Below are 26,837 nucleotides of genomic sequence, written 5' to 3' on the forward strand. Positions count from 1 at the left end.
TCTGGCCCGAATTTCTACGGGCAGTATGGGCTAGCTTCAGCCCAATCCAAACTTCTCAAACATTTCGGGCGGACCGGAATGGGTTAGCCCGGGCCCAGCCCACGTCAGCAACTGTAAAATACTAGAATTCTCCCCGCGTGGTCCGCACGCGTGGGCCCAGCCCACGTTCCCACGCCCGCGTGAGGAATTAGTTGCCCCTGGTGGCGTGTGGGTCATCGATTCACCATACATAATCCAACACCTTTTGTGGCCTCTAATTGCGCACCCAATTTCAAATATCTTCCTCCCTAAGGAATCCACCCTCCCTAAGCAATCCACATCCCCTTCCTCTCATCTCCGGTATTATTTTTTAATATTAATAAATAATTAATATTCTCAAAAAGATACAAACATTATATAAATAATTAATAAATTAAATATAATATATTTTTTTAATGTAAAAAACTAGAAAAAATCTTTAGTCACAAACATTGTTCATCCCGAAATTATTTCTCTCTTTAAAAGCTATAATTCATTTATTCTATGATTTTAAATGAATGAACAAATTCATTGATAGTTAAAATTTAGAATTTAATCTATTAAATAAATACAGAAAATTATGTAATCTCGTATATAAATAGATTCGAATTCACAAATTTAAGATATTTTAACCTTTCAAAAATAATATTCTATAATAAATTATTCTAAGCTCTCAAAATATAATTTATTTTGTAATAAAATATATTTATTATATTTTATTTTTAAGTTTTAAATATTTGTATTAATTAACAAAATATTTTAAATCTTAAAATAATATATATTATTTAAAAATATGATGATTTATTAAAAATTAATTATTATTTTAGAGGCAATAATTAAGATTATAAAAAAATTGGCGTGTGTGTATATATATATTGGTTGCTGATGTTTCCCTCGCAATCCAAACAAAACCCCAAAGCCAGGCCTGCATTGTTAGCTTCTTCTTCTTCCTCTGCTCGGTGCATTCCGCCATTGATGGAAAGAGCAGTTGTTCTTCGCTCTCTCTCGTGCACTCCACTCGTCTGCACGAGGTTATTTCCTCGCTCTTCTCGGAGGCTCTCTCGTCTCTCTTCCTTGCCTAAACGGCATCCTCTGACGCCAAACCAGCGCTCTCTTATCCGGCGCCATCTGCGGCTGTTCTCCCCATCTTCACGCCCGTTGCACCATCTTCCGAGGCACTTCTCGAGCTTCTCTCCCCGAGCCATCGCCACTTCTCCGGTGCCGTCCTCTCCTGGTACTCCAATTCGAACCCTAGCTCCGATTCCATTTCTTGGATTTATTTGTGGCTAAAATTAGGGTTTCTGGCGACTGTAGAGTTTTCTGCCGGTGCCGATGATGATGTTGCTCAGAAGCTCGGGTTCGAGAAGGTTTCTGAACAGTTCATTGAGGAGTGCAAGTCCAGAGCTGTTCTTTACAAGCATAAGAAGACCGGCGCTGAAGTCGTGTCGGTCTCTAACGACGATGAAAATAAGGTCTTTGGCATTGTTTTCCGCACTCCTCCGTAAGTATAAGATCAGGCTTGTTCTTTCGTTTTTCCTGGCATCGAGGTGGTCAATCTGTTTTCCAGTTCTTTATACGATTTATAAATAGCTCAGATTATATTGATTTTCCTTGAGCTGTTGAGATTCATCCTTCTCATGGCCAATTGATTCGGGTTTGAAGGAACTGAGAAGACGAACTCTAGAACTTTCAGTTGGATTATCGTTAATAAGGTTGAAACAATGCCACTAATTTAAATGTAGAAGTGGTGTATTGTGGGATGAGTAATATAAAATATGCTCTATTTATTTGGTTTGGCATGAGGATATCTGATGAACCTCTATTTTAGTAAGTTTGAGGTTTGAAATCCTGAAAAATCTTATAAGAAGCTGTGACCGTAATGCCTGTTATCATTAAATCCAGGTTTCAATTATATTGAGTTGTAATGGAATTGTCAATTGTCCAAAACCAATAACCTTACATAGGCAAATCCTTAAATAGTTTATGGGGAAAAACCATGCGTTGCTGATATTGTGTACTGAGAACCGTTGAAATTTTAGCAAAGTTTGAAAATCTTATCGACAAAGAAGAATGTTAGTCGCAGTAATCCTTATTTTACTGATATGATATTGAAATTGTATTTTTAGTTGAGTTGGCAACATATTTAACTGCTGTTGGTTGGACCTTAGCAATTTGATTTATCACTCTGTAAATGAATTTTGAATGCAGAAAAGATTCAACTGGAATTCCTCACATATTGGAACACAGTGTATTATGTGGTTCAAGAAAGTATCCTTTGAAAGAACCATTTGTGGAACTGTTGAAAGGGAGCTTACACACTTTTCTAAATGCGTTCACGTACCCTGACAGGACTTGCTATCCAGTTGCTTCCACTAATACAAAGGTCAAACAACCTTGATTTATGGAATAAAAACATGGACATTCATTTTCCTCTTGAATGTAGTTTTATATAATGTATTTCATTGTTTCCTAAACAGGATTTCTATAATTTGGTAGATGTGTACCTGGATGCTGTCTTTTTCCCAAAATGCATAGAGGACTTTCAAACTTTCCAACAAGAAGGTTGGCACTATGAGCTCGACAACCCTTCAGAAGACATAACTTATAAAGGTTGCATTCGTGATTTGTTTTTTCTCCTCTTCCCTGCTGCAGCCTTTTGTATTTACTTGTTTCATTGTGCAATCACTAACTTACTTTTATCTTTTATTTCTAAATTATTACGAGGTCAACGACAGGTGTTGTGTTTAATGAGATGAAAGGTGTATATTCCCAGCCTGATAACATTATGGGCCGAATCTCTCAGCAGGCATGAATTCCTTTCCTGGTTGTTGTTTCCTTTTGATGCTTGTTGTCAAGGAAGTTTTTGTAGCCATAATTTTGTAATGTGCAGATAATTTAATGGTCAAATCTCTCTCTATCATTGCTAGGATATTTTTCTTGTTTGGTTTTTTTGTTTTCTTTCTATGAACTTTTCTATAGCAATAGTCTTTCTTCACAATATTTCTTTTTTTTTTTACTTTGCTTTTTTCAATGTGCTTAGAACAAGTTGAGCTGGTTTTAAATTACCTGAAATTATCAAGTAATTTTTCCTGTTATATGTTAGAAGGTACTATATTAAATAGTTGCTTTCTGGTAGTGCAATAGATTGACTCCATAAACTCTTATTTGATTTAATATTTTTAAGCTATTCGGTTTAGACCTAAAGACCACCTGCTGCCATATCTTTTACTTGTACACATCTACTAAGAGATTATGGTTGATTTTTCTTGCTTTCTTTCATCAATTAGAGCATACTGAGTTATGTGAAAACATTCTAATGGCTTTTGCTTGAATGTGACTCCCTGTCTATTAATGTTAAGTGTTTGATAAAAAATAAAAATAAGGAAAAAAATGGAAGAGGGAAGAAAAGAGAAAATGACAAGCGACAATGCCAATGGCTTATGAGAGAAAACTCAATATTAAGTTACCTCTCTTAACTGCATGCATGTTTGTGAATGAAGTAGTTCTCCAATGCCCCCCTGTACAAAATTGACGCAACATTTAATGTTTCTCAAACTAGATATAAGCATCTGTTCTGAGCATTTCTTATCAGAAAAAAAATAAAAATTCCTTGACTAAAATTATGAAATTCCTCTCAAGGTGCTTCTGTTATGTTATCTAATCTGATATCTGGCCAGTCAAGTAGACAGTTTATCTATAGCTAATTGCATTATATTATTCTCAGGCCCTTTTCCCAAACAATACATATGGTGTTGATAGTGGGGGTGATCCACAAGTTATTCCCAAACTCACATTTGAAGAATTCAAGGTTAGTTATAGATGGTATTGTTTTTATTCACTCATGTCATGTTGATTTACTTGATCCTAATCTTGTTATAAAAATTTCTACTTATGTTGCTGTTTGGACTTGAAAAATTTTGCTTGTGGTAAGATCTTTTCCAGGTAACATCAAGTTTCGTTAAAATAGCTCCATGGAAGCATTCTTTTTTCATTTTTTTAAGCTATCATTAAGAACCCGTGGATACCCTTTGGGTGTGCACTGGCTAAACTCATCAGGCTCGCATAATAGCCCACAAACCATGTGCACTAGGTAAGCACACAAAAAATATGTTTGCATGCTTGTCCCTGGGGAAGTATGAACCCTGGTGATAGAGAATGTAACTGTACCCTCTTATTACCAAGCTATAGCTCTTTGAGTTATATAAAGGTTTTTTCAATTTCTACTGTGATTGTGGTTTCATCATAAAGTTGTCATGACTGAATGTAATGAACACTCACATATGATCTATCTGCTACAGTATTGCAATAATGAATGGGATGCATGGAAATTCTTTTAAGGTGGAATTTCTCATCACTGTAGTTTGTAATAATTATGTTATGAAGTACTTGTTGAATTTTCAATTTGACAAATGTGACTTTAGGCACTAGAATAAAGATTTATATTTCTTCTAGTCTGTATTTCTGCATCCTACTTTTACACAGCAAAGCAATGGGCATCTACTGTGCTGTATTAATCAATATTCTGCTATGCATAATTTTATTTCTTTGAATCTGCAGGAGTTTCATCGCAAGTATTACCATCCCAGCAATGCAAGGATTTGGTTTTATGGCGATGATGACCCCACTGAACGCCTTCGCATTTTGAGTGGTACTTTTTTCTTGATCTACTATAAGTTAGATCATATCTCTTTATGTATATTGTGAGTAATTTCTTTGAATCATTTCACTTTTCCGTTCCCTAAAGAATGCAAAAGTTGTTAACCCAGCAAATATTAGGGGTATTTAAGGAGGCCATCTTAATAGGTTTGATTTTAAGGTGGTTCCAGGTGTTGTATTAACACAAAGTATTACAAATGCAAATCATTGACATACTAAAACGTAAATATTACTTGTAACAATTTTCTAAAATGCGCTATACATGTTACTTGTATTATTCAATGTTTAATCTACTGACTCTGTTTTGTTCTTTTGTAAGGTTCTTAGGATGTTAAATTTTGGAGGTTTGGATTGTGTTGACTTGTTTTCCAATTTTCTTTGATGCTGACCATTAAAAATAGATATGACCAGTGAAAAAGTGCACCACATGTTTTTATACTTCTATCTCTGGTTTAGGTAAAAATTTATATTAGGTCAAATCTAGATTTCCCTAATTTCAAGTGAACTGAGTGCTATCTATGCTTATAATGGCTTATAACGTAATACCCACAGACTTTATATACATCATTATTCTATTGTTTTATTTATTTCTTTTAATGGAAAGACCTGCAACCCATGAAACTTCATATCAGAATGGCGTGCCTCATGACTTCTCTCTCTTTTTTTTTTTATTCTTTCTGATGCAGAATATCTAGATATGTTTGATGCAAGTATGGCTCCCAGTGAATCGAAAATTCGACCACAGAAACTATTCTCTGAGCCAGTGAGGATTGTTGAGAAATATCCTGCTGCTGAAGGTGGAGACTTGGAAAAAAAGCACATGGTTTGTTTGAATTGGTTGCTAGACGATAAGCCCCTAGACTTGGAAACTGAGCTGGCACTGGGGTTTCTGGATCATCTAATGTTGGGCACTCCTGCTTCTCCTTTGAGGAAAATCCTGCTTGAAAGTGGTTTAGGAGATGCTATTGTTGGCGGAGGTGTTGAAGATGAGCTCCTTCAACCCCAGTTCAGTATTGGATTGAAGGGTGTCTCCAAAGATGACATTTTAAAGGTAGAAGAATTGGTCATGAATACACTTAAAAGTTTAGCAGAAGAAGGATTTGATTCAGATGCTGTGGAGGCATCCATGAATACAATTGAGTTCTCTCTTAGAGAAAACAATACTGGATCATTCCCCCGCGGCTTAGCCTTGATGCTTCGATCCATTGTAAGTTGGATTTTTGGTAGTTGCAATTTGCCAAGTAGCACGCCCAATTTCCTCAGTCTGGGATATTCTTTCTAATTATTAATTTTTGATTAACCAGGGAAAATGGGTATATGATATGGATCCATTTGAACCACTAAAATATCAAAAACCCCTGATGGACCTGAAAGCCAGAATAGCAAAGGAAGGTTCCAAAGCTGTTTTTGGTCCTCTAATAGAGAAATTCATCTTAAACAACTCCCACCGTGTAACAGTTGAAATGCGGGTACGTTTTTTTACCAATAACTTGCAGTTTGTTTGTTTGTTGTGATTGCGTCAGCTAATGTAGGTTGTGTTTTTTTGTCAGCCTGATCCAGAGAAGGCTTCTCGAGATGAAGAAGTTGAGAGAGAAGCTTTAAATAAAGTTAAAGCAAGCATGACTGAGGAGGATCTGGCTGAGCTGGCAAGAGCTACACATGAGTTGAGGATGAAGCAGGAAACCCCTGATCCACCAGAAGCTCTTAAAACTGTGCCGAGTCTTTCTTTAAATGACATTCCAAAAAAACCCATATTTGTTCCCACTGAGGTAATCACAAGGATAATTCTCTTTTAGTGGAAGATACAGCATGTTCTTATCAGGGCTAGGATGCCTAGCTGTGCTGACCTCCTTTTTGTCAATTGTAGATTTGGGATATAAATGGGGTGAAGATTTTGCAGCACGACCTCTTTACCAATGATGTTTTGTATACTGAAGTTGTCTTCAATATGGGCTCACTCAAGCAAGAGCTTCTTCCCCTTGTACCACTTTTTTGGTAAGAGCTCCATCTAACGGCGGTTAATTTATTATCTCTTTTTAATCAAATACATAATCATTTTGTATCTTGCAATAAACAATATTTCTAGTAACTTCTTTCTTCACAACCCAATTTGAGGACTTACTATGTCTTTCAAAGTATTCTCTTAGGCACATAGTAATTCTCATAGCATACCGTTTGTATGATTATTCCCTTCCACTATTCCCTCTGTGCAAGGCTAAGAGGCTGTTTGGCTAGGCTTTATTTTAAAAATTAGCTTTAAGTTTTTTTTAGCTTAAGCTAAATAAAATGCTTGGATGAAATGTAATTTTAAGTTGTTAGTTATATAGATATAAATGTACTTTAACCTGTTAGTTATGTAGATATGTTATTAGAAATGATAAAAAAGACCAAATTGGAACGCCATTTTTTTTTTGTATAAATAAATTCATTAAAAAGTAATTATAATGAAGAAACATAATTAATTATACCTTGCAACAAAAGTATAACATATATTATGATTTTAAGTAATAAATTTTTATTTATCTAACAATATATTTATATAGTTTAGATTTATATATTTGTGTAAACTTTATATAAACTATTATATTTATATAAATAAACTATATATGTATATATGTATATCAGTATTTATATATATAACTAATTAACAAATAAAAAAAAAATTGAGGTCTGTCTGCGACTGGGATCAATCTGTTCACGGGCGGACAACTCTGCAGAACCCATTTCAGTAGCGATAGGTTCCAAATTGCTGGATTCCGGTGATCTGGAACCAAAGGAGAGGAGAGAGAGAGAGGGCAACGGGCGGCTGGTGCTGCTTCTTCTGGAGGATGACAGTGATGGCAATGACAATGGTGACAGGCAGTGGCGACGATGATGGCGATGGAAACAACAGTGGTATATTAGTCTTTTTCTTGGTCAACGTCAGCTTTTTCCTTAAGTTTTAAAACTTCAGAAATCAAAAGCTATCCCCCTCAAGCTTTTCAAACTGCTGGTCCAATTGCTTCAAAGCTGGCAGCAATTTGGTTATCGGAACACATCTGTTAGTTTCAAAAAGCTGATAAACAGCTTTAAAGCTGGTGGTGACCAGCTTTAAAGCCTAGACAAACACCCTCTAATTCTTTGGGCTTTGTCTTTATTTAATTTATTCTATCTCTAGCGTAATCACTGTTGCTCTAGTTGGACAATATACTTTAATGGTCTAAGTCGGTCATTTCAACATTAGTGGGCATTCCAATTCTTGACAAAATGTATATGTCAACAAAGAAAACAAGTTAGTTATCATTATTACTATCACTATTATCATTATCAAGACTGGAACTCATGTCACCTCTTCTTTTACCTGTCCATGGACACACCAATATACCTAATTAGCATTCCAGTTCATCATCTATCTGGCCATGACATTTTCTGTAATGCATTTTCACTGTGTTTACATGTAGACAAACCAATGAGCATACACTCTGAAACTTGCATGTGAAAATAATGTTGAAAAAAAAGAAAAAAACAGATCGCATGCTTACTGATCTTGACTTACATGTCTCTATAAACTGCCTTTACTCATATTCTTGACAGTCAATCACTGCTGGAGATGGGTACAAAAGACATGGATTTTGTGCAACTTAATCAGTTAATTGGAAGGAAAACTGGAGGCATATCAGTATATCCTTTCACATCATCAGTACGGGGGAAGGAAGATCCATGTACCCATATGATTGTTCGGGGAAAAGCCATGTCAGGACGCACTGAGGATTTGTTTAACCTGGTGTGTGATTTGTTTTGGGTTTTGCAAATGGATTCCTTTTTCATATATCATGTTGTAGCTGTATGTATAGTCCAGGAAACAACAGTGTGGACTGATCTGCTAGTTACTTTTTGTTGGCTTCACTCATAAGGCCTTGTAGTCACCTGCTTTGCTTAATAATTCCCTTTAATTTTTTCTATATTTTTTGTTTGGTAACAGTCCAATTACTTGACAATAATCCTTTCAAACATCTTGCACAGAAGTGCTTGCATGTGCTGTTTCACTCATTATTTTCTTTGAAATATCAATCTTTTAAATAATTATGGACGATCAAACCCTATTTTTAATCCCTTCTAAGCCACGTATTGGAGCATTCAGATAATTCAGTGATTCAATACCTTTAAAGCCAACGGATTCTTGTTTTTGTTGAGAGGAAGTTATATGCAGTTTTTGATCTTCTGTTATAGTAGTGATGATGTATGATAAGGCCTAAAAAGCTATGACTGTGTATGGTTTTGTATTATCTGTTACTGTGTGACCATGGTATGAGTTTTATTCTGTGCTTCCTTTGTTAATAAATTTATATACTGTTTAAGCAATATTCTCTGGGAATACATTTGACTAAGCAGCTCATATACAACTGTTAATGTAGGTGAACTGCATTCTTCAAGATGTTCAATTTACAGACCAAAAGCGTTTTAAGCAGTTTGTTTCCCAAAGCAAAGCACGAATGGAGGTATCTGTTGCTGTCCCAAAATCAATTCTTATCCCTAGTAAATTTTACTTATTTGCCATATTGTATGGGCTGTTATTTCAGAACCGAATAAGAGGCAGTGGCCATGGTATTGCAGCTGCGAGGATGGATGCAAAGCTAAATGTTGCAGGGTGGATTTCTGAACAAATGGGTGGTGTCAGGTTGGCGACTGGACTTTTTTCTGTTGATTAGAATTGCATGCTTGACTAATTAGTCATGTTGTCCTTTGTCTGCCCTTTGGTATGCAAATTTATATTTTAGAGTGGGAGATGCTTTATAGGATTTGCAATATATCACTAGCATCAGTTATATTAAAGTGCAATTCTGATTATTTACAGTCATCAGTGGAGGAAATCAAACCTGTTCTTTTCAATAATAATATTGAAAAAGTTATTAGATGTTCAGTATGTATGTTATTAAATGTTCTTAAGTATTATGTTTTCTTATTTACGTAACAGAATAAATATTAATATTTAACCACTTAGGTGACTGAATTTACTTAATTTTTATTTGTTGTGTTTTACAGTTACCTGGAATTCTTACAAATTCTTGAAAAGAAAGTTGATAAGGACTGGGATGAAATCTCGCAGTCTCTTGAGGAGATCCGCAGGTCCTTAGTTTCAAGGAATGGTTGCTTAATAAATTTGACTGCTGATGGGAAAAACCTTACAAACTCTGAGAAATTTGTGAGCAAATTTCTTGACATGCTCCCAAACAGTTCCCCTGTTGAATCAGTTACATGGAATGCTCGACTTCCTTCAATAAATGAAGCCATTGTGGTACCTACTCAGGTAAACTATATAACATTTTTCCACTTGTTTGTCTTTTTACATATTCTGCATTAATGTTGGACTTATGGACTCTCCACTCTCCATATTTACAGGTCAATTATGTTGGAAAAGCTGCTAACGTCTATGAGACTGGTTATGAGCTCAAGGGAAGTGCATATGTTATTTCTAAGTATATTGGTAACACATGGTTGTGGGATCGTGTGCGTGTTAGTGGTGGGGCTTATGGAGGCTTCTGTGATTTTGACACACACTCAGGTATAATTTTCAGTTGCCTTGTTGGCAGACATTTATGGATGTTAACCTCAAGTCCCTCACTCTTAAATTTCTTTATTTAGGGGTCTTCTCATTCTTATCTTATCGAGACCCAAATTTGTTAAAGACCCTTGATGTCTACGATGCAACTGGCAACTTTCTCCGTGAATTGGAAATGGATGATGATACTCTTACAAAAGCAATTATTGGGACTATTGGTGATGTGGATTCATACCAGCTACCAGATGCGAAAGGATATAGTAGGTAAGTTAGCAACATTTTCTGTGAGGAGCAAAATTTAAGAATATAATCCAGTGTGCGCAATAATTTCACTGAGCACAAGCTATTACTATCTTCTCTGTTACTGTCTATCTTTGATTGCACTTAATCTATAGTTTCATGGGAATGATAAAATCTGTGGATATATGGTTTTGGAGGGTATGAATTGGCTGATATCACATACAAAGGTATTGTGGACTTTAGCTGTGAGAATGTATGAAAATAAAAGGAGAAAAGTGCAACATCCCTTTAGAAAGTCTTTTATGGTTGTGTTGGTCACTTTCTTCTGCTGTTGGTCAAGGTTGTCTGAATGTTTTCATATTCATATGGAGTAGGGGGCCTATGTATATTTCTTTCCCAGGGATTTCTGATATTACTCTCATGGTCCTGAATCGTGTGGTTGATCAAATACAAATTGAACTTTATTCTGTGAAGCAGTGCCAGTTCTTTCACCATGTGAATATGCTAGAGACTTGTGCAGTGACAAGAACCTAATGAAAGTGAAAGTAAATCAAGACCGAGTTTAAAACTATTTGGAAAAATAGAGTCAAAGTTAGAACCTTGTAGAGATTTCTGGTATTTTATCTCTGTCTTCTGTATATCTCTTGACTGCTCTCTATGTAATTAATGATATTAACTCATTCTTTCAGTTTGTTGCGATACTTACTTGGAATCACCGAAGAAGAAAGGCGAAGAAGGCGTGAAGAGATATTGTCAACAAGGTAAAATTAGATTATTTTGTTTGCAAAAATGGATAGAAAATTTATATTGCATATTGCAACCAATGAACCATAATGTCACATATATTGCTGCCATCAATGCTGTTATAGCTAGTCTGATGAGATGACATTCTACCTTGAGATTTATGCTGCAAAATTGGATGCCTGAGCTTTTAACTCGAAGAAACATATCGAGTATCTAGGTGTCTGCTTAATACTCTTATGCTGAATAACTTCATTATCCTTTTTGGCTTGGCAGGAAAAACTTTTTTCACTCGTTTACTCAGATTATTTCAAATAAGTTTTGTCTAAGTACTTAAATCATTTTATATGTCTGAAAGAGGGAAAAGAAAGAAGGGTTGGTTTGGATTGTTGAGTAGTTCTTTACCTTACTAAAGCACCACAACTCTGTCATTTCTCCAATGACAGCCAGGATCTTCATATGCAAGCTGTTTTGTTTAGCTTATGTCCTTTATGATGTTTTGTCACTCAATCTTTTTTTTTTTTCTTTTGAATTTTGTCAGTTATTAAGCATGAATTACTTGAAATTGATGTTGAACGTGAATTGAAAAAGAATCTACCAGTCCTTCGTGTATTTATTTTTTGTTGGGTTTAAATAGAATTGGATTACTGTAAATGAGTGTATAACTGTCTAGGAACCTCATTCCTTCTTTCATTTGTTTAGCTATCTTGTGGATTAATGATCAATCTAAATGTCAGTGTATAGTGCCCTGTGGCTTTGGAATTCTTGTTAGGAGCATCAGCATTACCTTAAGTATTGCAATAAAAAAATCCATGTATTGCACACTAACAAAAAGTTTCTCCTGTTCGAAATGGCTTTAACCTGACAAAAATTGGTTAACTTTTTTTTCAACCCTTTCTCCAAAGCTTGAAAGATTTCAAGGAATTTGCGGATGCTGTTGAGGCAGTTAAAGATAAAGGGGTAGTGGTTGCGGTGGCATCTCCAGATGATGTGGATGCTGCAAACAAGGAGCGCCCTAACTTCCTTGAAGTGAAAAAAGTTCTTTAGGATCCTCTGGAAGACGTCTCTGGAGGTAATTTATTATCTTGAGCCATTTTTTTTTGTTTGGGGGGGGGGGGGGGTTCATAATTGTTTTTCTAGTGTTATTTTTGTCATCATTTATCAGCAAAGCAATAGCAATTTCTAGAAAGGAATTTTGGATTCTTGCTTTATAAGGGCTCCCTGCTGAGATCTTAAATGGGAGATTGAAGAGTGCTATCATTTTTTCTTCACACAGATGTAATACTTTTCCGATTGACATTCCATCTCAAAATTCACTACAATGTCCTCATTTTTTTTTTTCCAGTTTGATGTAATATACAAGTTTGAAAATTGGGTTTTGTTTAGCTTAAATTTGGTAATAATGAATAGATTTAAATATTAAAAAAATATTTTCTGAAAATATATTATATTTAGATAAAAATAAAAGTATATGTTTGTAAAGTAAACTAAAAGTTATTTAATATTTTATATTGAATAATGTCCAATTACATGGATCATAAATTTACGAGCAGAGGGGTTGATGCTAATGTGGATGGCTCTGCAACCGAAAACATATAATTTATAATTTGAATGAACCCAAAAATGGGGAGGAAACAGATGAACGATGAAAGCTGACTAGTTAAGTCTCAATTGTACCCACCCGCCTACCCAACCACAAGCGAATTGAAGCATAAGCGAATGGAAATCTCTAAAAGTGTCCATCGTTGTTGGAGAAACCGACACATTAAAGTCATCGACGGAGCGCAGAAAAACCCGTACTTGGGGGTTAATTTGGTTGAGAGGGAGAGAGAGAGAGAGAGCATGACCACAAATGCTTCTGTCTCTAGTCACCTTGCTTCACCGCAAGTTTCTTTGCCACCACGCTCCCACGGGTACAGTTAAGATGATTCTTAGGGTAGTAAATTGCATTTAAAGATGTAGATTCGAGTCATGACAGTTACAGTCCGAGAATTTTACCCTCTTGTGAGGGTGACTACTTGTGGGTATTATGCACAGTGGCTCCTTAGAAGTTGTCGTGTACTGTGATTAATTTTTTTTACGTACGCGAGACAATGTGTGAAAGGCTTTTAAGGGAGAAATTTCATATTTTGCACCCAAGTTTTTTTTGCCACCACTGCCAGTACCATGCATATCACATCACCATCATGTTCCAGCGAGCACCACAACAAAATCTAATTGCCAGTCTCCTTCTTTTGCTTCTTTAACCAATCTTTATTTCTTTAATTGGTCATGGTGGTGAGCATCGCTGCCATCACCACCATTCAACTCTTCAAATTTATCCCCGATTTCTTTGTACTCTTTCTCTGGGTGAAGCTAAGAAGGATGACCAGCCATTGCTGCCTGACGTTGTTCCATTTTTTTTTTTTTCTTTCTCTCTCTTTTTGTTGTCACCATGATCAAACCCTTATTTTGTAGCGATGGTGTTACTAAAAAAGGAGATGATCGTTGAAAAAGATTGACAATCGTTGGAGAGGATAATTTACGAGATAAAAAGAGGAACAAGAAAAATGGAGAGGAAAAACTTAGATAATAAGAGCAAAATAGTCATTTTATGAGATAATAATGTTATAAGTCATGATTGAAGACGATATCATTAGTTATGCAACGTTTCTTCATTAGAGGAGAGTAAAGAGATCATGTGTCATTGTTTCTTTTACTTATTAAATTATCTAATGAAAATGCAATATATTATTGAAAGACTCCTAGCATTACTCTTTACTTAATAACAAAGGAAGTTTTTACCATTTTTAATATGTGAGGAGATTTATCTTATTTTGTAAAACTTTAGAAGTAGTCAATGTAATTTACTCAATGAAAGTCTACTTTTTATATATATCTATGTTATGGACAAATACTTTTTTAATTTTACTTTTTTTTTTATATTATTTTATAGATAATTTTTATTTATGTACTAGGGGTTCTTAATCTCCTTACAAACCAATCTTAGGGGAACATATGACCTCTATTGAGGAGAGTCACATGTTATAATCTCTCGTTTTTAGGGAATGTCTTTTAAGATGGTCTAGAAATCATAAGTTTGGTATTTCATACCTAAATATTACTGAAATCAGAAGATTTCAGTAAAAATTCCACTTGTATCATCTTTGATCGTATTTACATAAACAATAATCTTTCTTAAATTACTACACAAATATACTGATTGCATTATCTTTGTGCTTGTTTTTAAAATACTGACTACTAATTTAATTATCGAAGTATACCCCATAAAACAAAAATCTCCTACTTACAAAAATTCAAACCCTATATATGTAATTCTCTTTTCATCTCACTGCCGATTAAATTAAATGGAGTGTTTGGATGGTGAGAAAGTGGGAAAGGAAAAAGGCATTCAAAAGAACACAGGAAAAGGAAAAAAAAAAAAAAAAGGCACAAAAAGTTTTACAACTAATTAAAATCAGCCATTGATTTTAGATTGAGGGCCCTTCCTTCCTACTTACCACTTAGACTGGTACCCAAAAAGCATAAATTATCTTTATTTTGTAAACATGCCAAACGTTACCCTAATAATTTATTTATATGTTTTGGGTTACAGGTATTTCCATTATTTTTAAATAATTTCATAGTTTAGATAAATAAGTCACCAAAGAGCAATCCCATCTCCAATGATCGGGTCATATATATATATATAGATGTGGTTTAATATAATATTATTATTTATTAATATTATATATAATGTATTAAATTTTATAAATTAAAATATAAACCCACAATTTTCCCCAAGAGCTCGCTGCTTTGAAGACTGAAGAGTGAAGAGTCCCTCTCCCACTCCTTAAAACAATCATCAAAATTTCTGAAGCATGGCTTGAGGAGGCCGAAAATGTCTTCATCACATCAAAGTGGCCCAATGAGAAAGAGCCATCTTCCATTGCTGCTTGTCTAGAGTCGCTACATAAACACAAGGTGCACATAATTATAAACCCACCAAGTGTCTTGTCACTATATCTATATATAATTTCTCACTCCTGCGATTCAAATTCAGCACCAATTCATGGAGAAGAAGCAGCCTCATCTCTTCTCTGCAAAGCTCCTCAAACTCGCCTTCTTCACAGTGGTGGTGGTGAGCTTCCGTGGCCTCAGCCATGGCCACCCACTCGACCAAGCTGGAGCTCTGAAGGCTTTATGGAAGGCTAAAAGAAGAAATAATGCTGTGGACAACGAGTGGGTGGCGCCAAGCTTGTGCGCCGACCGTCACCGGACGTCTGCCGGCGGCGGAAAGAAGGAGGATGATCTCATCGCAGGTGGGCTGCCTGGTCAGCCAGCATCATTTGCAAGCTCCAACAAGTTCAAGCAATATGCAGGTTATGTATCTGTGGATGAAGTCAACGGCAGAAGCCTCTTCTACTATTTCGCTGAGGCTGTTCATCTTCCTTCTTCTAAGCCTCTCGTTCTCTGGCTAAATGGAGGTAATCTCTCTCTCTCTCTCTCTCTATATATATATATATATATTCAAAATATAGAGAATATCCTTAAAATTTACCCTTAAGGTTGTGTGGGAGTTTTTACTAGCAATGGTAAAATTGTTCCTTTTCATATTAAGATCATGGACCTTTTTGTAAAATAAACAAGAAAAAGATTACGTATAAATATAATTGACTTTATTGTTCCTTGTTTATATATATATATATATATATTTGATGTTAGCAGGGCCAGGCTGTTCATCACTAGGGGCGGGAGCCATGCTAGAGCTGGGACCTTTTGGTGTAAATTCAAATGGTAAAACGCTTTATCCAAGGCGCCATTCTTGGAACAAAGGTTAGTGGGTCTCGGCCATGGAAGATGATGTTTCTCGATAAAGTTTTCTTACAAAAAGCAAATCATTAGAATGATATGACAATGCCACTGTAACATCGTACTGCATGAATTTTCTGTACAAAAAATTCTCTGTATGTATATTAATATTAGGTGTGACAAACTCTGGTCGGTCCTTAATTAGTTTCTTTAAGCTGAGTTCTTATTATCTAAATCTTACTTGATGCAGTTGCAAATATGTTGTTTTTGGAGTCCCCAGCTGGGGTTGGATTTTCTTACTCAAACACCACCTCGGATTACCAGAAATCTGGAGATAAAAGAACAGGTAAGCCAAGTCTTAAACCCTAAACTCGAAAACCCCTATAATATCATTTTGATATGAATATCATTTTGGTTGTGCTCTGCTATTTCAGCTGAAGATGCATACACTTTCCTGACCAATTGGTTCAAAAGATACCCAGAATACAAGTCTCGAGACTTCTACATAACAGGAGAAAGCTATGCAGGTACCAATACCATAATTGATAACTCTCCAGAGTTACAAGAAACATACAAAAATATGACTGAAAGATCACACGTTCGACTGCGTAAAAATACGACTCTCCCCGACTCTTGCAATGCATGGGAGCCTTGTGTACTCAGGACGCCCTCTCTTAACTGTTTTATTGTTGACATTGTTGCAGGATATTACATTCCAGAGCTTGCAGACACCATTGTCAAGAGAAACAAAGAGGCAGACCCCTCCTTGCTGATCAGACTCAAAGGAATAATGGTAACTTAACGGCCAGCAGAGATGGCAAATTTGTCTCAAGCTTACACCATAAACTCAATTTCCTTCCTGACAACGAGCAATTTCTCATGTTGGATAATGCAGATAGGAAATGGGATAATGAACAGGGAAACGGACGACAGAGGATTTTTTGATTACCTGTGGACCCACGCATTGATTTCGGATGAGACTCATCAAAGACTTCTGGAATACTGCATGAATTCCCAAATCAAAAAGTGCGATTATCTTCTGGATGGGGCTTCGAAAGAGATTGGAGGAATTGATCATTACAATATCTATGCCCCATTGTGTTTGAATGCGTCACTGTCATCAAGAAACCCGAGAGGCTCTGGAGGTTATGATCCATGTGAAACCGATTATGTTCACAGTTATCTCAATCTTCCTCAAGTTCAGAAAGCTTTGCATGCCTACAGAACCAATCTGCCCTATCCATGGCAGCTTTGCAGGTTTACAATTTTTGCTATAGCTATCTTCTTCTTCTTCTTCTTAAAGACTGCATTCAAACAAGGATATGTAGAGTTGCCTTTATGGCATGTTACATTGTCATCCTTAAAATGTACGTACTCTCTCTGCTGCTTTTTAACCTTTTCAGACATTAATGCTCACTCTCTCTTTCTACCTCTCTTAGTGCCATCATAGTTTGGAACGATAGCCCGTCAACTATGTTCCCCATATACAGAAGGCTGATCGCTTCTGGTCTTCAAATACTTCTTTACAGGTAATCCCAGTAGACAGGGTCGGCTACATGAATTCTAGTTAAAAACTATTGTTAATCCAAGTAATAAAGCAAAATTATAGATGTGGTGAAATAGTTTTTGATTTTTTTTTTTTTTGGATCACTAACTCTGAATGTGAACATATTGTGGACAGTGGCGATGTGGATGCAGTGGTTCCAGTGTCTAGCACTCGATACTCCATCGACGCCTTAAATCTTACAGTGGTTAAGCCTTGGTCTCCTTGGACAGATGCTGGCGGAGAAGTATGTTTCGGTCATTTAATCTTCATGTGTAATTTGCGCAGTGCACGAGAAGATTTCTTGCTTAGATAGAGAGATCAAGTTCTTGTTAATTGCTGCATTGCTGACGGGGTTGGTTTTGTAGGTGGGAGGATATCTAGTGGCTTACAATGGACTGAATTTCGCAACAGTTCGAGGTGCTGGCCATCAAGTTCCAATGTTTCAGCCGAGCAGAGCCTTGTCCCTATTTAAGATGTTTTTAGCAGCACATTAGTGCTTTCAAGCTCCAATGAGAGCTTGATTACTACAACTGTTATGCTGAAAAGATGAGAGAAATAGTTCAATCGGCTAAAATAAGTGCTTCAGCTTTTGTTGATTGTAATTTTCTGCTACAATGGTCGAAGCTTATCCACTTATGGTAATGAATAAAGTCTATGGCTTTGTACTCTGTAAACATTTCCAACCAGTTAAGAAAGAATTAATGGTCTGGTGCCGTAAAGAAATCTTACACTAGCTGGGGACTCAAGGAAAAGGATATTTGCCACTGCATTACTAGAAATCGATCTTTTTATTGCCATTTACCTTCAAAATGTAAGGACTAATTTGCATGTGAACATTAGGCCTCACCATTGTGTTGATACTGCTTACTTTTTCCTGATAGGGTTTAACCATTGCTATTGACTCGGAATGGTCTGAGTTCCATCATTGCTCTATCCATTTCCAAAAAAAGAAGGGCAGCCAGGTCCTGTAGAGGAAGATGATGATAGGAGTGAGATGGATGACAACAAAAATGAGAATGCGTGTGTGGATAGATAAACGTGGAATCTTGCCCATTTAACCACAGCAGAAGATCCTTGCTTGAAAGAGTTCTGAACTCGGTGTATGGTAGGAAAGTGCCCTCCTGCCCTGGAATCAATGTTGGATTGTTGACATATATTGAGTACTGATCAAAGTTCACTCCATCGGTCAGGCTGTTCTGGCAAAGGTACAGTCTTTTTAGCTTCTTTATGTACTCTCTGGCCAAAGTCTCGGGAACACGATTGATCAACTGCTATTTTGACAACTGAGCATCGATCTGTTGGTTTTTGGAGTGGACCAAGTACGAAAAAGCAATAAGAGGAATGCAACTGTCTACCATGTTTGCAGAACAGAACACACTGCTGTTTGATCAATAATATGATCAGTGATCACCCCCCTATGTGCTTACATTCTACGAGAAAGACGAGAAGTTTCCTTTTTACTTCTTAATATCACAATGTTTTGCTATCTCCATCTCCATCTCAAGCGAAAGAGAAGCCAAGGTCGAGATAAATGCTAACGTTTATAAGCCACCAAAGAGACGATTAAAGAACATATATTTCCATCGATGCGTATCATTTAATGTTTTGATTGCAAATATGCAATCTTTATCATTAGAGGGCTGAAACTCATCCTTAGTACCATGCTTTCACAAAGCCAACATAATACACATGGATATGAAAGAGAGAAACAAGAAGTAGAAAAAGTAGTGACCTTGAAGGTTGAAGCAAATTAAGCAAACACAGTATAGTGACCTTGAAGGTTGAAAGTTCAGTTTTGGTTAAAAAAATTCTCGCGTTTGATTTGTTTCCTCTGAATATTAATTTGTCCGACCATTCAAATGCAGAGTCCAGCAACCAGCGATCTCTTCCTTCCTAAAGCATGGCTTGGAAAGTTTCAAAGGCAAAACAATTATAAAATTTCTAAAGCATGGCTTGGAAAATTGAGGAGGTCAAACCGGTAAGCCAAACACCCCCTTCCTCGCTCTTCTCGGAGGTTCTCTCGTCTCTCTTCCTTGCCTAAACGGCATCCTCTATCTGACGCCCAACCAGCGATCTCTTATCCGGCGCCATCTGCGGCTGTTCTCCCCAGCTTCACGCCCGTTGCACCATCTGCCGAGGCACTTCTCGAGCTTCTCTACCCTAGCCATCGCCACTTCTCCGATGCCGTCCTCTCCTGGTACTCCAATTCGAACCCTAGCTCCGATTCCATTTCTTGGATTTATTTGTGGCTAAAATTAAGGTTTATGGGGGTTGTAGAGGTTTCTGCCGGTGCCGATGATGATGTTGCTCAGAAGCTCGGGTTCGAGAAGGTTTCAGAACAGTTCATTGAAGAGTACAAGTCCAGAGCTGTTCTTTACAAGCATAAGAAGACCGGCGCTGAAGTCATGTCGGTCTCTAACGACGATGAAAATAAGGTCTTTGGCATTGTTTTCCGCACTCCTCCGTAAGTATAAGATCAGGCTTGTTCTTTCGTTTTTCCTGGCATCGAGTTGGTCAATTTGTTTTCCAGTTCTTTATACAATTTATAAATTGCTCAGATTATATTGATTTTCCTTGAGTTGTTGAGATTCATCTTTCTCATGGCCAATTGATTCGGGTTTGAAGGAACTGAGAGAAGACGAACTCCAGAACTTTCAGTTGGATTAGCGTTAAGAAGGTTGAAATAATACCACTGATTTAAATGTACAAGTGGTGTATTTAGGGATGAGTAATATAAAATATGCTCTATTTATTTGGTTTGACAAAGAAGAATGTTATCTTAGTAATCCTTATTTTACTTATATGATCTTGAAATCATATATTTAGTTGAGTTGGCAACATATTTAACTGCTGTTGGTTATGGACCTTAGCAATTTGATTTTTCACGCTGTAAATGAATTTTGAATGCAGAAAAGATTCAACTGGAATTCCTCACATATTGGAACACAGTGTGTTATGTGGTTCAAGAAAGTATCCTTTGAAAGAACCATTTGTGGAACTGTTGAAAGGGAGCTTACAAACTTTTCTAAATGCATTCACGTACCCTGACAGGACTTGCTATCCAGTTGCTTCCACTAATACAAAGGTCAAACCACCTTGATTTATGGAATAAAAACATGGACATTCATTTTCCTCTTGAATGTAGTTTTATTTAATGTATTTCATTGTTTCTTAAACAGGATTTCTATAATTTGGTAGATGTGTACCTGGATGCCGTCTTTTTCCCTAAATGCATAGAGGATTTTCAAGCTTTCCAACAAGAAGGTTGGCACTATGAGCTCGACAACCCTTTAGAAGACATAACTTATAAAGGTTGCTTTTGTGATTTGTTTTTTCTCCTTTTCCCTGTTGCAGCCTTTTGTATTTACTTGTTTTATTGTGCAATCACTAACTTACTTTTATCTTTTATTTCTAAATTATTACGAGTTCAACAACAGGCGTTGTGTTTAATGAGATGAAAGGTGTATATTCCCAGCCTGATAACATTATGGGCCAAATCTCTCAGCAGGCATGAATTCCTTTCCTGGTTGTTGTTGCCTTTTGATGCTTGTTGTCAAGGAAATTTTTGTAGCCATAATTATGTAATGTGCAGATAATTTAATGGACAAATCTTTCTTTCTCATTGCTAGGATATTTTTCTTGTTTTTTTTTTTTTGGTTTTCTTTCTATAAACTTTTCTATAGCAACAGTCTTTCTTTGCAATATATATATATATTTTTTACTTTGCTTTTTTCAATGTGCTTAGAACAAGTTGAGCTGGTTTTAAATTACTTGAAATTATCAAGTAATTTTTCCTGTTATATTTTAGGAGGTACTATAGTAAATAGTTGCTTTCTGGTGGTGCAATAGATTGACTCCATAAACTCTTATTTGATTTAAGATTGTTAAGCGATTCAGTTTAAACCTAAAGACCACCTGCTGCCATATCTTTTACTTGTACACATCTATTAAGAGATTATGGTTGATTTTTCTTGCTTTCTTTCACCTATTAGAGCATACTTAGTTATGTGAAAACATTCTAATGGCTTTTGCTTGACTGCGACTCCCTGTCTGTTAACGTTAAGTTTTTGATAAAAAATAAAAATAAGGAAAAAAATGGAAGAGGGAAGAAAAGAGAAAATGACAAACGACAATGCCAATGGCTTATGAGAGAAAACTTAATATTAAGTTACCTCTCTTAACTGCATGCATGTTTGTTAATGAAGTAGTGCTCCAATACCCCCCTGTATGAAATTGACACAACATTTAATGTTTCTCATACTCGATATAAGCATCTGTTCTGAGCATTTCTTATCAGGAAAAAAAAAAAAAATCCTTGTCTAAAATTATGAAATTCCTCTCAAGGTGCTTCTATTATGTTATCTAATCCGATATCTTGCAAGTCGAGTGACAGTTTATCTATAGCTAATTGCATTATATTATTCTCAGGCCCTTTTCCCAGACAATGCATATGGTGTTGATAGTGGGGGTGATCCACAAGTTATTCCCAAACTCACATTTGAAGAATTCAAGGTTAGTTATACACGATATTGTTTTTATTCACTCATGTTATGTTGATTTACTTGATCCTAATCTTGTTATAAAAATTTCTACTTCTGTTGCTGTTTGGACTTGAAAAATTTTGCTTGTGGTAAGATCTCTTCCAGGTAACATCAAGTTTCATTAAAATAGCTCCATGGCAGCATTCTTTTTTCATTTTTTTTAAGCTATCATTAAGAACCCGTGGATACCCTTTGGGTTTGCACTGGCTAAACTCATCAGGCTCACATAATAGCCCACAAACCACTTGCACTTGGTAAGTACACAAAAATATGTTTGTGTGCTTTTCCCTCGTGAAGTATGAACCCTGGTGATAGAGAATGTAACTGTAGCCTCTTATTACCACTCTTTGAGGTATATAAAGGTGTTTTCAATTTCTACTGTGATTGTGGTTTCATCATAAAGTTGTCGTGACTGAATGTAATGAACACTCGCATATGATCTATCTGCTACAGTATTGCAATAATGAATGGGATGCATGGAAATTCTGATAAGGTGGAATTACTCATCACTGTAGTTTGTAATAATTATGTTATGAAGTATTTGTTGAATTTTCAATTTGACGAATGTGACTTTAGGCACTAGAATAAAGAGTTATATTTCTTCTAGTCTGTATTTCTGCATCCTACTTTTACACAGCAAAGCAGTGGGCATCTACTGTGCTGTATTAATCAATATTCTGCTATGCATAATTTTATTTCTTTGAATCTGCAGGAGTTTCATCGCAAGTATTACCATCCCAGCAATGCTAGGATTTGGTTTTATGGCGATGATGACCCCACTGAACGCCTTCGCATTTTGAGTGGTACTTTTTTCTTGATCTACTATAAGTTAGATCTGATCTCTTTATGTATATTGTAATTTCTTTGAATCATTTCACTTTTACGTTCCCTAAAGAATGCAAAAGTTGTTAACCCAGCAAATATTAGGGTATTTAAGGAGGCCACCTTAATAGGTTTGATGTTAAGGTGGTTCTAGGTGTTGTATTAACACATAAAGTATTACAAATGCAAATCATTGACATACTAAAATGTACATATTACTTGTAACAATTTTCTAAAATGTGCTATACATGTTACTTGTATTATTCAATGTTTAATCTACTGACTCTGTTTTGTTCTTTTGTAAGGTTCTTAGTATGTTAAATTTTGGAGGTTTGGATTGTGCTGACTTAAATGTTTTCCAATTTTCATTGATGCCGACCATTAAAAACTGATATGACCAGTGAAACTGTGAACCACATGTTTTTATACTTCTATCTCTGGTTTAGGTAAAAATTTATATTAGGGCAAATCAAGATTTCCGTAATTTCAAGTGAACTGAGTGCTATCTTAGCTTATAATGTAGTACCAACGGACTTTAGAGACATCATTATTCTATTGTTTTATTTATTTCTTTTAATGAAAAGATCTGCAACCTATGAAACTTCATATCAGAATGGCGTGCCTCATGACTCCTCTTTTTATTTTTTATTTTTTATTTTTTCTGATACAGAATATCTAGATATGTTTGATGCAAGTATGGATCCCAGTGAATCGAAAATTCAACCACAGAAACTATTCTCTGAGCCAGTGAGGATTGTTGAGAAATATCCTGCTGCTGAAGGTGGAGACTTGAAAAAAAAGCACATGGTTTGTTTGAATTGGTTGCTAGACGATAAGCCCCTAGACTTGGAAACTGAGCTGGCACTGGGGTTTCTGGATCATCTAATGTTGGGCACTCCTGCTTCTCCTTTGAGGAAAATCCTGCTTGAAAGTGGTTTAGGAGATGCTATTGTTGGCGGAGGTGTTGAAGATGAGCTCCTTCAACATCAGTTCTGTACTGGATTGAAGGGTGTCTCCAAAGATGACATTCAAAAGGTAGAAGAATTGATCATGAATACACTTAAAAGTTTAGCAGAAGAAGGATTTGATTCTGATGCTGTGGAGGCGTCCATGAATACAATTGAGTTCTCTCTTAGAGAAAACAATACTGGATCATTCCCCCGCGGCTTAGCCTTAATGCTTCGATCCATTGTAAGTTGGATTTTTGGTAGTTTCAATTTGCCAAAGTAGGACGCCTAATTTCCTCAGTCTTGAGATATTCTGTCTAATTATTAATTTTTGTTTCACCAGAGAAAATGGGTATATGATATGGATCCATTTGAACCACTAAAATATCAAATACCCCTGATGGACCTGAAAGCCAGAATCGCAAAGGAAGGTTCCAAAGCTGTTTTTGGTCCTCTAATAGAGAAGTTCATCTTAAACAACTCCCACCGTGTAACAGTTGAAATGCACGTACGCTTTTTGACCAAGAACTTGCAGTTTGTTTGTGTAACACTTTTGTTGTGATTGTTTCAGCTAATGTAGGTTGTGTTTTTTTGTCAGCCTGATCCAGAGAAGGCTTCACGAGATGAAGAAGTTGAGAGAGAAGCTTTAAATAAAGTCAAAGCAAGCATGACTGAGGAGGATCTGGCTGAGCTGGCAAGAGCTACACATGAGTTGAGGATAAAGCAGGAAACCCCTGATCCACCAGAAGCTCTAAAAACTGTGCCGAGTCTTTCTTTAAATGACATTCCAAAAAAACCCATATTTGTTCCCACTGAGTTAATTACAAGGATAATTATCTTTTAGTGGAAGATACAGCATGTTCTTATCAGGGCTAGGAAGCCTAGCTGTGCTGACCTCTTTTTTGTCAATTCTAGATTAGGGATATAAATGGGGTGAAGATTTTGCAGCACGACCTCTTTACCAATGACGTTTTGTACACTGAAGTTGTCTTCAATATGGGCTCACTCAAGCAAGAGCTTCTTCCCCTTGTACCACTTTTTTGGTAAGAGCTTCATCTAACGGCCGTTAATTTATTATCTCTTATTAATCAAATACATCATCATTTAGTATCTTGCGATAAACAATATTTCTGCTAACTTTCTTGCTTCACAACCCAATTTGAGGACTTTACTATGTCTTTCAAAGTATTCTCATAGGCACATAGTAATTCTCTCAGCATCCCGTTTGTATGTTTATTCCCTTCCACTATTCCCTCTGTGCAAGGCTAAGAAGCTCTTTGGCTTGGCTTTTTTTTTTTTTAAATTAGCTTTAAGTTATCTTTAGCTTTAAGCTAAAAGAAGTGTTTGGATAAAATGTAATTTTAAGTTGTCAGTTATATAGATGTAAATGTATTTTAAACTGTTAGTTATATAGATATGTTATTAGAAATGATGAAAATGACAAAGAAGAAAAATTATTTTTGTTTGTATAAATAAATTCATTAAAAAGTAATTATAATGAAGAAACATAATTAATTATACTTTGAAACAAAAGTATGACATATATTATGATTTTGAATTAATAAATTTTTATATATCAAACAATATATTTATATAGTTTAGATTTATATATTTGTATAAACTTTATATAAACTATTATATTTATATAAATAAATATATATATGTGTATATATATAATTAATGAACAAATAAAAAAAAACCCTGAGGTATGTCTGCGGCTGGGATCGATCACGTCACGGGCGGACAACTCAGCAGAACCCATTGCAGCAGCGATAGGTTCCAAATTGCTGGATTCCGGTGATCTGGAACCAAAGGAGAGGAGAGAGAGAGAGGGCGACGGGCGGCTGCTGCTGCTTCTTCTGCAGGATGACGGTGATGACGATGACAAGGGCGACAGGCGGTGACGACGATGACGGTTATGGCAACAACAGTGGTATATTAGTCTTTTGCCTGGTCAACGTCAGCTTTTTCCTTCAGTTTTAAATCTTCAGAAATCAAAAGCTAACCCCTTCAAGCTTTTCAAACTGCTGGTCCAATAACTTTAAAGCTGGCACTTGGCAGCGATTTGGCTATCGAAACACCTGTTAGTTTCAAAACGCTGATAAACAGCTTTAAAGCTGGTGTTGACCAGCTTTAAAGCCTGGACAAACACCCTCTAATTCATTGGGTTAATCTTCCCTTTGTCTTTATTTAATTTATTCTATCTCTAGCATAATCACTGATGTTCTAGTTGGACAATATACTTTAATGGTCTAAGTCAGTCATGTCAACGTTAGTTAGCATTCCAATTCTTGACAAAATGTATATGTCAGCAAAGAAAACAAGTTAGTTATCATTATTACTGTCACTATTATCATTATCAAGAGTGGAACTCGTGTCACCTCTTCTTTTACCTGTCCATGGACACACCAATATACCTAATTAGCATTCCAGTTCATCATCTATCTGGCCATCACATTTTCTCTAATGCATTTTCTATGTGTTTACATGTTGACAAACAAATGAGCATACACTCTGAAACTTGCATGTGAAAATAATGTTGAAAAAAAAAAGAAAAAAAAGAAGATTGAAAAAACAGATCGCATGGTTACTAATCTTGACTTACATGTCTCTATAAAGCCATTACTCATATTGCTTGACAGTCAATCACTGCTGGAGATGGGTACAAAAGACATGGATTTTGTGCAACTTAATCAGTTAATTGGAAGGAAAACTGGAGGCATATCAGTATATCCTTTCACATCATCAGTACGAGGGAAGGAAGATCCATGTACCCATATGATTGTTCGGGGAAAAGCCATATCAGAACGCACTGAGGATTTGTTTAACCTGGTGTGTGATTTGTTTTGGGTTTTGCAAATGGATTCCTTTTTCATATATCATGTTGTAGCTGTATTTGTAGTCCTGGAAACAATGGTGCGGACTGATCTGCTAGTTACTTTTTGTTGGCTTGACTCATAAGGCTTTGTAGTCACCTGCTCTACTTAATAATTCCC

The 26,837-nt window shown here is 36.0% G+C and overlaps 3 protein-coding genes across 8 annotated transcripts in view; all 3 read left to right on the forward strand.

The window, feature by feature from the left end:
• The first annotated feature begins 911 nt into the window (after nt 1-911).
• The window catches only part of LOC127802509 (presequence protease 1, chloroplastic/mitochondrial-like), a 30,347-nt gene continuing 4,421 nt past the window's right edge, over nt 912-26,837 (forward strand). Inside the window, exons 1-19 of one of the 6 annotated variants that reach the window (XM_052338342.1) lie at nt 912-1,252; nt 1,333-1,519; nt 2,227-2,401; nt 2,496-2,628; nt 2,754-2,824; nt 3,743-3,826; nt 4,576-4,666; nt 5,361-5,881; nt 5,979-6,143; nt 6,225-6,443; nt 6,542-6,669; nt 8,248-8,437; nt 9,069-9,152; nt 9,234-9,331; nt 9,697-9,961; nt 10,054-10,216; nt 10,297-10,477; nt 11,143-11,214; nt 12,100-12,516. In XM_052338342.1, the coding sequence (XP_052194302.1) occupies nt 994-1,252; nt 1,333-1,519; nt 2,227-2,401; nt 2,496-2,628; nt 2,754-2,824; nt 3,743-3,826; nt 4,576-4,666; nt 5,361-5,881; nt 5,979-6,143; nt 6,225-6,443; nt 6,542-6,669; nt 8,248-8,437; nt 9,069-9,152; nt 9,234-9,331; nt 9,697-9,961; nt 10,054-10,216; nt 10,297-10,477; nt 11,143-11,214; nt 12,100-12,241 (3,228 nt within the window). In that variant the 5' untranslated portion in view covers nt 912-993 and the 3' untranslated portion in view covers nt 12,242-12,516. Of the gene's footprint in view, nt 1,253-1,332; nt 1,520-2,226; nt 2,402-2,495; nt 2,629-2,753; nt 2,825-3,742; nt 3,827-4,575; nt 4,667-5,360; nt 5,882-5,978; nt 6,144-6,224; nt 6,444-6,541; nt 6,670-8,247; nt 8,438-9,068; nt 9,153-9,233; nt 9,332-9,696; nt 9,962-10,053; nt 10,217-10,296; nt 10,478-11,142; nt 11,215-12,099; nt 12,517-26,483; nt 26,674-26,837 lie in introns of those variants that run through there. The other 5 variants (XM_052338343.1, XM_052338344.1, XM_052338345.1 and 2 more) reach the window with 5 other exon arrangements.
• LOC127802515 (serine carboxypeptidase II-2-like) lies at nt 15,010-18,297 on the forward strand. The gene is made up of 10 exons (XM_052338356.1): nt 15,010-15,157; nt 15,237-15,660; nt 15,902-16,009; nt 16,236-16,331; nt 16,420-16,512; nt 16,690-16,778; nt 16,881-17,242; nt 17,425-17,514; nt 17,667-17,775; nt 17,897-18,297. The coding sequence occupies exons 2-10, from the start codon at nt 15,246-15,248 to the stop codon at nt 18,023-18,025; spliced, it is 1,491 nt and encodes a 496-aa protein (XP_052194316.1). The 5' UTR covers nt 15,010-15,157; nt 15,237-15,245; the 3' UTR covers nt 18,026-18,297.
• LOC127802510 (presequence protease 2, chloroplastic/mitochondrial-like) lies at nt 19,175-24,710 on the forward strand. Its single transcript, XM_052338348.1, has 11 exons — nt 19,175-19,311; nt 19,397-19,728; nt 19,809-19,995; nt 20,442-20,616; nt 20,711-20,843; nt 20,969-21,039; nt 21,960-22,043; nt 22,785-22,875; nt 23,565-24,085; nt 24,185-24,349; nt 24,440-24,710. The coding sequence occupies exons 2-11, from the start codon at nt 19,713-19,715 to the stop codon at nt 24,683-24,685; spliced, it is 1,689 nt and encodes a 562-aa protein (XP_052194308.1). The 5' UTR covers nt 19,175-19,311; nt 19,397-19,712; the 3' UTR covers nt 24,686-24,710.

This window comes from Diospyros lotus, chromosome 5 (assembly GCF_014633365.1).
Source record: "Diospyros lotus cultivar Yz01 chromosome 5, ASM1463336v1, whole genome shotgun sequence".
Taxonomy (NCBI): domain Eukaryota; kingdom Viridiplantae; phylum Streptophyta; class Magnoliopsida; order Ericales; family Ebenaceae; genus Diospyros; species Diospyros lotus.